Source organism: Cibotium barometz, chromosome 31 (assembly GCF_041138505.1).
Source record: "Cibotium barometz isolate CiBa-2024 chromosome 31, ASM4113850v1, whole genome shotgun sequence".
NCBI lineage: Eukaryota > Viridiplantae > Streptophyta > Polypodiopsida > Cyatheales > Cibotiaceae > Cibotium > Cibotium barometz.
In genome coordinates, this window is record NC_141076.1 from 27,805,995 (window position 1) to 27,818,639 (window position 12,645).

General features: G+C 45.7%; 1 protein-coding gene across 2 annotated transcripts in view; it reads left to right on the forward strand.

Annotated features, from left to right (window-relative positions):
* The window catches only part of LOC147620693 (ethylene-overproduction protein 1-like), a 55,063-nt gene that overhangs the window by 896 nt on the left and 41,522 nt on the right, over positions 1-12,645 (forward strand). For both annotated transcript variants that reach the window (XM_086824961.1, XM_086824962.1), the window contains 2 exons: positions 1-737; positions 840-2,588. The exon at positions 1-737 is cut by the window's left edge. In XM_086824961.1, coding sequence (XP_086681087.1) covers positions 595-737; positions 840-2,588 — 1,892 coding nt within the window. In that variant the 5' untranslated portion in view covers positions 1-594. The remainder of the gene's footprint in view (positions 738-839; positions 2,589-12,645) is intronic.

Genomic DNA, 12,645 nt, shown 5'->3' on the forward strand with positions numbered 1-12,645 from the left:
ATGGAGTTCTGATATCAGACCAACGATTTACAGGCCCGGTGATAACAAATCAGTTCAAAGCACAGCTTTACAATGCAATTGCCAAACCATGGGACGCTTTTTGGGAAGTGCGTCCAACAAACCTGCGGGAAATTGCTTATGAACCTCACTATTGCCAGTGGTCATCTAAACATAGGCCAAGAAAGCCGAGTTTTATCATTTGCAGGTGTTGGATGATCATAGCATTCACAGGTGTTTTGCGGTTCAGCTAGATGATGGTACTAAGTAGTCAAAGAACTTGAGACCTAATCATCACCTGAGATTTTGATCATTAAAAAGTTCAGCTTTCTAAGAAGTGTGTCCAACAAAACTGCGGGAAATTGCTTATGAACCTCACTATTGCCAGTGCCCATCTAAATATAGGCCAAGAAAGCCGAGTTTTATCATTTGCAGGTGTTGGATGATCATAGCATTGTGTTAGGCGGTTCAGTTAGATGATGGTACTAAGCAGTCAAAGAACTTGAGACCTAATCATCACCTGAGATGCTTTTGATCATTAAAAAGTTCAGCTTTCTCAGGAGTCGTTGCAATGATTGATGGTAGCCTTTGCTGAAAATGAGAGCGCTGCGTATAGCAGACTTGTGCAGGGGAATACAAGTCCACGCAGCATCTCCTTTAGAGACTGCTATAGACAGCCGGATGAAGACAGACCACAGGAGTCCAAGCAGAACGTCAAATGCAGACTCCACACACACAAGGTATCTCTCTTGGCTTTCTTTATAGAGTTCGGCTGCTGCTTCTTTGTGAAAGAATGGCTAAATTGTTATGGATCTTATTATGCATTTGTTTTGATGTTGCAGCTCATCACTTGCCAAATTGACAGAACCCTGTTTAATACCCTGCTTGAAACCTGTGGATTATGTGGAGGTTTTGGCAGAAATTCATGCTGAAATTGATGTTGCTTCAGATGAGGATAAGTCAAGGTTTTATCTCGAACAATCATTTGTATTCAGGGGACTAGACGAGACAAAACTGACCAGAAGAACTCTACGCTCTGCCCGACAGCATGCTGTCTCAGTCCACGAGAAGCTAGTCTATGCTGCTTGGCTGAAATATGAAAAAAGAGATGAAGACATCAGTGCTTGTTCTGTGCTCAAGTGCAACGGTCATGCATTGGAATGCCCTCAAGCAGCTCTTATTCCAGGTTTTGCTCCTTCTGTGGCCTTTGATCCTTGTCCCTGCAGCAGCTTTTGGAAACGAGTCGAACCTGACATGCAGCACTGTGGGGCGTCAGGTTTCTTTGAAGATGATGTCGTTTTTCAGATTGGTGACAGGAGAGTTTCTTGCCACAGGCAGAGTCTGGCTGCTCTTTCACCTCCTTTTCAAGCTATGCTGTATGGATGCTTTGCAGAGTCGAGAACAACAGAAATAGATTTTTCTCACAATGGGATTTCAGCAGCAGGTATGGCAGCAGTGGCTGAATTCAGCAAAACAGGCATACTTGGTCAACTACCTGCAGTTATCCTGTTAGAATTGCTGACCTTTTCGAACAGATTTTGTTGTGTAAGGCTGAAAATTGCTTGTGACAAGAGTCTGGTGGCACTTGTAATGAGTTTGCATGATGCAGTTGCTTTTATGGACTTTGCACTCGAAGAGAGTGCTCCCGTCCTAACATCAACTTGCATACAGTTTATGCTCTGGGAGCTACCTCTTTCACTTAATAATAAACATGTTGCAAGTCTTTTCTGCTCAAGTGAAGGGGGAAGGAAGCTTATGGCTGCTGGTCACTCATCTTTTGCACTTTACTCACTTCTGAGTCAAGTTGCCATGGAAGAGGACCTCACATCGGATCTTACAGTCTCTCTTTTAGAGCGATTGAAAGAGTGTGTGGTTGCCCGACGTCAAAAAGCTCTGGTTTTTCATCAAATGGGCTGTGTATTGTTTGGCAGGAATCAATACAGGGAGTCACAAAGGTGCTTTGAAGTAGCTGCAGAAGAAGGACACACTTATTCTTTGGCAGGGGTTGCTAGAGCAAAGTACAAGCGTGGCCATTGTCTTTCTGCATTTAAGGATGCCACCAGCCTGGTATCTGGATACAAACCCTCAGGGTGGATGTATCAGGAGAGGGCATTGTACTGTGAGGGTCAAGACAAACTAGCAGATTTAAATTTGGCAACAGATTTGGATCCTACTCTGACCTTCCCTTACAAGTATAGAGCTTCTGCTTTGATGGATGAAGGGAAAATGCATGCAGCCATTACTGAGATCAATCGTATCTTGGGTTTCAAGGTCACGACTGACTGCCTTGAGATGCGTGCTTACATTTGCCTTGACCTTCAAGATTATGAAGGAGCTCTGAGAGACATACGTGCAATCTTAACACTCGATCCTGGATATATGCTGTACTCTGGTAGGGTTGCTGCCGAGCAACTGCTATGTCTGCTCAGTGAACATGTAGAACAATGGACCAGGGCAGATTGTTGGATGCAGCTGTATGACCGGTGGTCATCAGTGGATGACATAGGATCTTTAGCGGTGGTTCATCAAATGCTAGATTCTGAACCTGGCAAAGGCTTGCTTTGTTTTCGACAATCGCTTCTTCTTTTGCGGTGAGTGTGGTAAAAATTGCAAAGGTGAAGGATTATTGTGAATGGTTTGTAATACGCTAATTTTCTGTATGGGTTGGTGGTTTGGAGGCAATTTTTTGACGTGAAATTTATGAGTATTTTGTTATAGAAATTTTTACTCTCCATGTCAGAAGATTTTGTTGCCCGAGCATTAAATTGAAGTAGACATGACCCAAGGTCTGTACTACCAGGACACACCCCTCCGATGTGTGAGCATGGAGCAGCCTCAAGAGGGCCTTGAGTCTAGATTTGAGGAGCTCTCCTTCAAATTGACTCAATAGCTCACTTATATAGGCCACATAAAAATAGCCCAAGCCTTTATATTTCTAGATACATAACATACTTCCCTCTTCAAAAATTTAATCTTAAATGAAATTAGGAAAGCGCTTGCTCAACCTAGCTCCCGACTCCCAAGTTGAGTCCTCCTCCACCCGATATTCAGGGATAAACTTGTTCCTAAGTTGCCTTTCCTTGAAATCTATCACCCTTTCGGGTTCATGTGAAAATAGGACAAGTTCTCAACCTCAACAAGTTTCTGAGTGGCTCCCAACTTCTCTGACATGAAAGGATGGATGAACTTTCACATTTGGAGACAACTCTAGTCTATAAGTAACCTCATCAATATGTTCAAAATCTTGTAAGGTCCACAGTACCTAGGGGATAACTTCCCAATCTTCCCTGTGTGTAACATCTCAGAACTCTTGGGCATTGTCAAATAAACTAAACTCCCTCGGTGAACATTGCCTATCAACATAAAACTGTGCACGACCTTGTGCATTCCTGATAGCCTCACGTGCACTGACTAACATTTTTTGCATATCTGCTAAGAAACCTCTAGCCACATCAATCTGAATATTCTTAAGTCCAATTGTTACTGGAGATCTACGTTTGTATCCGTACATTAGCATAAACGGACCGTAACTAGTAGTCGCAGCTTAGCACTATTGTAGGCAAGCTCAACCATTAGGATGTGCTTCTCCCAATCTGATGGTTTCTTAGAGACGTATGCACGAAGCATATCCTCCAAAATCTGATTTACCCTCTCTATTTGCCCATCATCAGACTGAGGATGATCAGAGGTACTCATACTCAACGTAGTCTCCAATCTTTGGAAGTCTAGCTGCCACCAGAAGTGACCATAAAACTTCGAGTCCTTGCCAAACAACCTGAAAAGAAAACACACTTGGTTCCATAAAGATAATGTCGTCAAGTTTTTCAGAGCATGAATCACCGCATGTAGCTCTTTCCCTCGAGTGTGCCATCTGACTTGTGTATCGTCAAGCTTCTTGCTCTCAAATGCCACAAGTCGGCTCACTAAGTCCATACAACCTGAAAAGAAAACACACTTGGTTCCATAAAGATAATGTCACCAAGTTTTTCAGAGCATGAATCACCGCATATGGCTCTTTCCCTTGAGTGTGCCATTTGACACGTGTATCGTCAAGCTTCTTGCTCTCAAATGCCACAAGTCGGCCATCTTGGAGCAATGCCGCACCTATTGCGAAATCACTAGCATTTGTCATAACCACAAATGGTTGGCTAGGATCCGGCAAGGCCATACATCCTGGAACAATGCCGTGCCTATTGCGAAATCACTAGCATTTACAAATGGTTGGCTAGGATCCGGCAAGGCCATACATGTGCTTTCTTGACCTTAAGTTTGAGAGCTTACTTAATTGTGAATAATCCCACATTGACTTCTTAAGAAAGATGGTGAAACGCCCGAAGTTGACTTACGGTTTGAGGAATTGGCCAATCTGAAATCTTCTATATTCTCTCAAGATCTATGCATATCCCATCTCGAGAAATCTGATGTCCTACATATATGAGCTCTTGTTTGAAGAACTCGCACTTCGTATGCTTGGCATGCAACTTCTCCCGTCTCACAATCTTCAAGACGATGGAGGTGCTTCTCCATAGGATGTCTGTATATCAAGATATCATGTAGAAGTCCACCACGAATTTCCCTAAATAATCTATAAAGTGATTATTCATCATCTGTTGAAAAGTAGCAGGAGCATTCATGAGCCCAAAAGATAATACGAGGAACTCGTAATGGCCTTATTGCGTGCGGAATCTTGTCTTAAAGACGTCTTTCTCAGTTATCCGTATCCTGCAATAACCAGTACGAAGGTCAATCTTCGTAAAATAGGCAGCTCCTTATAGCTTATCTATCAAATCATCTGCTCTCGGAAGGGGATATCTATTCTTGATCGTAAATTTATTCAACTTTTTATCATTGACACATTCTCTAACTTTCGTTCCTCTTGTGCTTTAGAAGTACTGGTGTCCTCCAAGGAGATCTACTCTTATGAATCTAGCCCATCGTGAGATATTTCGATAACTCTCGGGTGATCTCATCCTTTCCAAATTGGCTCATCCTGTAAGACGCTTCGCTCACAGGCTGAGACCCTTGAACTAGATCAAATTTATGATCAACTGATCGATTGGGTGACTCATAGTTAGCATGAGATGACATGGTATCTAGAACACATTGAAACACTCCATAGTTAATGTAGCATGCAATAGGTTGGCCGTCGCAACGTGCAACAAAGCCGTCTTTAAACCTGTGAGTTTGTGCAATCCACTTTAAGAGAGAAGAGTAGACAAAGAGAAGATGAGAGTCGACACCAGATTGGGTCCCAATTACCCACTGAGGCACCCCCCCCTCCCCCCACCCACCCACCAATCCCCGTGCAAGCAAGAGTATTTGCTTGTATTACTTTGAAGAACTTTGTACAATGATGAGAATGATGACTGTGGACTGCCAAACGCAAAGACAAGGAAGACCGAACGTAGGCCAAAACAATAGCATTGTAGAAGACTCTATGAAGCCATTTATGCGAATCCAGAACTTCTGAGGATATGCACATATGCTGCTTGAAGAGGATCTTCTATGGTGCCTTGGATTGAAGCACAGAGTGCTCGAGGATGTTTGTGTCACCATTTGGTCCATCTCCATTTTTGGAGCCACTTCTATGGGATTGTCACTCCATAGAGCGGCCAGATTTGTGCCATGTTCACATGGGGCCAGGCTAATGTCCCATGTGAAAGGGCCATTTTTATGGTGTCACGTGGATGGGAGCCAGATTAGTGCCACGCGTGTGCGACCAGTGCTGCGTCATATGGACGGGAACCAGTTTCATGTCACCCGTGTGATTTGCTTTGTGCTGTATGGACAGGAGCCTGTTGGTGCCACCTGTGTATGGCCAGGATAGTGTCTTGTCTATGGGACTGTCACTCCATAGGAAGACCAGGACATATTTATTTACATTTATGCCTGCATGCATATATTTGTTTTTGCATGACTTGTTTGTGCGTGTCTGCCTGTTATGCCGTGCCAGTACACTGGATGGGGATGTCCCTAGTGTACCGTGGAATGCTGTTTGCTGACTTGGTGTGGCGTGTGGACAGGTGGTAAGTATTTTCATTTTGCCCTTTTTAAAAGGTAAAATCCATAAACTAGAGTAAACCTTAATTTTTATAAGGCAATGTGTTCACACACATTTAAAAGAAGGGCTGGACATTTTCTAGTGTGGGTGCCCATAGTATTAAATGGGTATTAAGGTTTTATAACCTTTGATAAAGGCTTTTGCATGGAACATTTTTGGAAATTTCCCACACGTGGTGGGTTGGTGGGTTTTCTTTCTCATCATCACCTGTTGGCTGCCCTTCTTCCTGCATCGCCTCTCTCTTGTACCTGCCTCCCAGCTGCTGCCCGCCTGTTGTACTTGAACTATACCTGTTGCTGCTGGTTTTCCCACGTGCTGAATTCAGTCTGTACCTGCTGTACCACCTGACCAGAACCTGCTGTACTTGCACTGTTGGCTGCCCATGTGTACCTGCTCGCTGCCCAAGTGTACCTGACCAGAACCTGCTGTACCTGCAACTGTTGGCTGCCCATGTGTACCTGCTGACTGTCCACGTGTACCTGACCAGGTACCTGCTGTACCTGCAACTGTTGGCTGCCCACATGTACCTGCTGGCTGCCCATATGTACCTGCTGCAAGTACAAAATCTGAATACTACCTGGCTGGTTGTACTTGCACACGTGTGGGGCATCTATTGTACCTGTTGTACTTGCTGCAAGTACAGAATCTGAATACTACCTGGCTGGTTGTACCTGCACACGTGTGAAGTACCTGATGTGCCTGATTGTACTTTGCTGCAAATTGTACCTGTTGTACCGGAATTGTACTCATTGTACCAGGTGTCCTCATGTTTTCTTATTTGTGTAATTATGAAATTTGTTAATTGAATTCAGATTTAAGTTGTGTAGTGTAGGAGCAAAGCATGTATATGTTGACCATGCTCAGGAATGTTCTTCGTGGTGTGGTCAATATATTTCCCTGTGTGGTGTTGTTAACCGCGCTCTCAGAGCTTCTGAGAGCCAATGAAGGTTTGACTCACGAGGGAACCTGGGAGCAAAGCTCATTGGGGAGAACGAGGCCACGTTCCCTCCGCGGTGTATCCCTTGGCCTGCGTTAGTACGGGCGTGCTTGTTGGTGCACGGTCCCGGAAGACCAGTGAAAGGCAGGTGTCCACCCAGTAAAGGTGGGAATGAGCCTGTGATTTGGGGCTACTCCAACTTGAACCAGTTTTATTTGGTTGTTTTCACTCCCTTGTGGAGAAATCTGGCCTGTCAGGCCCGTGACACTTGTACAAATATAAATACTCCAAGAAATACAAAAAGTATTGAGGGGGGGGCCAGCCCTTTCCGGCCTCAGTGTTGGTGTCATTTGTATTTTCAGTATTTGTGTTTCTGATGTTGTTTCCATTGTTTAATAACAGTTAAATTAAGTGTTCTAAATATGTGTATATTGTCTTCCGATCTGTAGGCCTCTTGTAGGGAGCGGTCAGTTTGTATGATTTAAGAACCCTAGTGTCACGTGCACCCTCCACTGGGGTACACAGTTACACACTAGCGGTACACAGTTACACACTAGCAAGAGTATTTGCTTGTATTACATTGGAGAACTTTGTACAATGATGAGAATGATGACTGTGGATTGCGAAACGCAAAGACGAGAAAGACCAAACGCAGGCCGAAACAATAGCATTGTAGAAGACTCTATGAAGCCACTTATGCGAATCCAGAACTTTCGAGGATATGCACATATGTTGGTTGAAGAGGATCTTCTATGCTGCCCTGGATTGAAGCACAGAGTGCTTGAGGCTGCTTGTATGATTTAAGAACCCTAGTGTCACGTGCACCTTGCACTGGGGTACAGAGTTACACATTGGCATGATCATCATTGCAAACATTTGTACAGAAATAGTACCTTTTTATAGGAATATTTGTCGTACGCCATGACCCCATTGTGAGCCCTCAGTCAAGGGATAGTCTAGCACGAGCTACGGAGGTCAGTCTCCTAGCCATAGAGGTCAGTCTGCAGTTCAGTCCTCTTAACCCGCTTGGAGAATTCATTAGATAAGGCATGCAGAAGTCTATCCTTAGCAAGAGGGTTCATTAGCAAGCATGTAGAAGGTAGTAGAATCATCTATGGGCCAGCCCATAAGCATGGCAGCCCATAAGGGCTTCATCTAGGCCTTGGAGAGGGGCCTAGGTAGCTAGTTGGCTGCCTAATTCTGCCCCTACCAGCAGTCGGCCAGCCATGGAGGCCCTAGAGCATCAGTTGGCCTCATAGGAGCCTTAGAAGTAGTAGTCGGCCAGAACAAATAAATAGCAACAGATGTGAATCACAGCATTTAATGCTATTTTTCTAGCACTTTGTCCAACATGAAACTGGCCGACACCTTATCTGGACCGACTAGCATCATGAGGATGTGATGCAAAAGATCACAGTGGTCATACATGACCAGATCACAGTCAAGCTTGCAAAAGGAGCTTGACCACACGTGATTCTTTAGCCTCCCGATCTAGTCCCCCAACCTAAAACAGGGACATGAAATAATTATAGAGCCTTTCATAGCATAAGGCGGTACAAACACAAATGGATAAACACACAATGGACATTTATTCCATCTCATTTCGAGGGGCAGCCCGGGTAGAGGACCCAACTCAAACACATAAAGTCCGTATCTATCTCTACAAGTGATAGATTGGAGAATTCAGCAGTAGAGTCATTATCGGGTGTTGTTGTAGAAGTCTCCAGCTTCTTTGGTCCTTCCTCCTCTGAATCTGCATCTTTTTTTCTTGCCACTAAGTTTGCGTGGTTCTTTTCTTGTTCCTCAGCCATTTTCTTGAAGCACTTTTCTTCAAAGTTCAGTATGACCCTGCTTTCTGCAATAGGTGCACTTCATTGCCTTGACTTGAATTTCTTCTTTGTTTTGAGAAGCAGCCTTTCTCCATGTCGATGACCACTATATTTTGGTCCTATAACCTCCGGTCCTTGTCAAGAAGGATTGCTATCATGTTGTCATAAGTCATCTCTCTAGATACTCTAGTGTAGAGAGGATTTCCTTGAACCTGTCTATGTCCTCGACACTAGAGAAGAGGTCAGCCTTGTCGTCTTCATCAATGTTGGTAGTGAGGGCACCGATGGTTCTTCCGAATTGTATGAGAGCTGTTCTACTCCAACATCCTCAAGATTTGAAGGTTTGCAAAGTATTATGGATGAGGAAGAACCCTTAAATAGACATGTATGGAATTGGAGAGAGGCCTATTCTAGGTCTTGACTATTTCAAATCATTAAAGTTTGGGCAATGATAAAACAAGGTAAAGAGACCCTATCAGCAACCTCTTCGTACCGAGCCAGGTAATCTGGAGAAAAGGGATTCGAACCTAGCAAGTTGTTGTAATAAAGAACCAATAGTGCTCAAGTGTTCTTGAAGTGAGTGATGCTCCTTCATTTTTAATGTATAGTATTTTTGTTTCAAGAACACTTTTGAATTATTAATCAGATTGTCAAATAGATTTTCCAACTTGTTCCATACCTCCTTTGCAATTTTGTTGAAGTCGATGTGATGGATTAAATTATCTGCAAGACCCAAGCCAATATGAGCAAGTTCCTTGTCATTGCGATCCACCCACCAAAAGATTACATCATAGTCATAGTCCACGTTATATCTCGCCATGGAACAAAAGAAAGCGAAAATGAAAATGAAATTGAAAATATAACGGACTAATGAAAAACGAGAAACAACTGCCTAGAAACCGCCATGAAAATACAGCATCATGAGAGCTAGTATGATGATCCCCCCGGGGTGGGTAGAAGGCCATCTAGGATATCTAGCATGGGTGATACAAGTAGATCAGATATCTGGGACATATCCACTAGGTCGGAAGGGGTTGATCGGTGTCGGTGGAGCATATCTCGTATCTGCAAAGCTAACGGGTAGATAGTGGGCGTCTGGGTGGAGGTGGGCGTCTAGTCTGTTGTAAAGTATCGGCTTGGGCAAGGATGACTCCCGGTGGTGGGGTGGGATCTGTATTAGGAAGGGCTCGAGCTGATGGTGGAATCCAGCCCCTCATCATCCTCAGCTTGTCTCTAGAAGAAACTAGTAATAGGCTGCTGCCGCGGTCAAAGGGGTGCTCGTGGGTGAGGCTCTCTGAGAAGGGACCTTCTGTGTTTGCGAAGCTCAAGAAGAAAGATCCCCAAGCATCGCTAGTCAGAGTAATCAATGATTTGACTCAGTGGACTGAATCCCTCTCTGAAAAGGCAATGGAATCTCCCTCGTATCTCTTAATAAACCGGACAATGGCAGATATGGTACTCAGTCTCGACTCCAGTGAAGCAGTCATTTAATCCGGCTCTCCCTAGGTATGTCCTCTACTCATAGTCACAAGGAACAGGGGACGGTAACGGGGGACGGGGATGGGGATGGGACGGGGGACGGCCATAAGTAGGGAACGGGGACGGGGGAGGGAACGGCACTCAAAAAATACTTTTTTTTAAAAGTTTTTCCACCCTCAGGTAACTACACAGGCACCGGCTAACTCTACTTTGTGAGTCCCCCCTATATGAAAACTCAGGAGAAGGCATTTATGAGTAGCATGGGTCACCTGATAGGTCCCGGTTTAAACACCGGATGGTGGCCGATTGTGGCTAGATAGCATGAGACGATTCTGGAGAAGGTTGGCACACTGCCAACCAGGCTACATGCATATGCGGTGAGTTATTATACACCTACTGCATATGGGCTGTAAATTTTGGGTCCGTTGCGGCGCGTAGTTTCACACCAGCCTACTTGGGGGAAGGTGCGGAGGGGGGTGTGAGCCCCTCTCTGCAGGGGGTCCGGTGGGGAGTCATCTCCCCCCCCCCCCCCCCCCCCCCCCCCCCCCCCCGGCCCGAAGGGCTGTTTACGCTAAACTCCATGCTTGTAGCCTTGTAGCCTTGTTCTTATATAGATATTAGATAGGCAAGAGAGAGGCAAGGGCAAGTGAGAGTGAGAGAGGCAAGGGCCAAGCCTCAAGGGCCAAGGCCCAAGGCCCCAAAGCTCAAGCCTAAATGCCAAACCTCAAGGCAAGAGAGAGGCAAGGCCCAAGGCCCAAGGCCCAAGCCTCAAGGCCCAAGCCTCAAAGGCTCAAGGCCTCCCCAAACGGCCAAGCCAAATGACTAGAAACAGCCCCGCAAACGGCTAGAAACGGGCAAAGGAAACCACAGAATGGCTCCCTGCCGTCCCCCCACAGTGCCGTCCCCCACAACCGTCCCCGTTCCTACTGCCGTCCCCTTCACCATCCCTTGTGAGGGACGCCTCCAGGGGGACGTCTGACCGTCCCCTACCGTCCCCGTTCTTGAACCGTCCCGACTTGGCGTCCCTCCGTTCCAACAGTCCGTCCCTTCCGTCCCCTGTGACTATGCCTCTACTCTACCAGTCTCCACTCTGAGGCGGTGGGAAGACACGTATCTGGCCAATCGCTATCCTCATAGCATGTGACATGTGAACATCAAGGTAGCGTGCTCTCTGTATAAACCCATCATGTGTGAGCCTCAAGAAGTGATCTCTATAGAACTACATTTTCGTAGGTAACTTTGAAGGTGCAATCCATGTAGCATGAATGTGCAAACTGAGGATATTTGTCTTGATCACCCAGTTTGTCTCCTCATGTGTTAGTCTGGTCTCTGCTGTTGGATGCATGGTGAAGATTGGGCTAGTGAAAATGACCCCTAGGTAAGTGTAGGAAGAGACAACGTCCACTGGATCACCCATGTATGTGAAATTCTCTCTAGCAGCAGCTGAGGACGTGAGGTATTAAAGATCATGACCTTGGTTTTCCCAAGATTAACTAAGAGGCCTCGCTGTAAACAGAGCTGCTGTAATGCATCTAAGTGTCTCTGGAGTCCCTCCATTGAGTCGAAGAGAAGGACAATATCATCAGCATAGACGGATGTGAATCATAATGTTTGCCAAGGGGTACCAGTCCCACCTATCTGTGCAATAAAATCCATGATCTCATCTATGTAAATGCCGAATAGAGTAGGGGAGAGTGGACAGCCCTGCTTCACCCCAAGGGTGCTGTAGATCTCCTCTGACACCTTTCCTGGAGCCTAGATCCGTCCAATTACGGACTCATAAAGAGCAGTGATACTCCAAATCATGTTTGCTGTACCTCTAGAGTCTAGAGGCGGTCCCGTGGTATTGTGTCGAAGGCTTTCTGGAAGTCCACAAAGTAGTAGTAAACCCGATGGCATCGTGCCTTAGCCTCCTCAAGGGTGGAGAAAGTCCTCCGAAATCCTGCTTGACTTGGGTCGGACCACTTTCCAGAGTCATGAGATACCAGGATCAGAGATGCCTCGGATTATACTTGCTGGAGCTACGTAGACATAGAGAGACCCGGGTCTCTTGAGAGGGAGGGGATGAGAGAGGGAGAGACACCTACAGAGGCAGATTACAGACTTCTTTCGACCAGAGATTGAGCAGTTAGGCCAGCAGGCATTGTAGCTAGCCCCAGAGTATAGCCGCATCAGAGGTACACTGATTGATCGGGCTATAGAGCTAGGGCGGTCCAGGCGCCCAAAGATGAGAGGCCCATCCCGACACCGGCGGAGACTACAACAGAGGATCAGGACCATACTAGCACGGCATGGGAGACGTCGAGTCAGAGTACTCACCATGGAGGACATTGAGGATATCC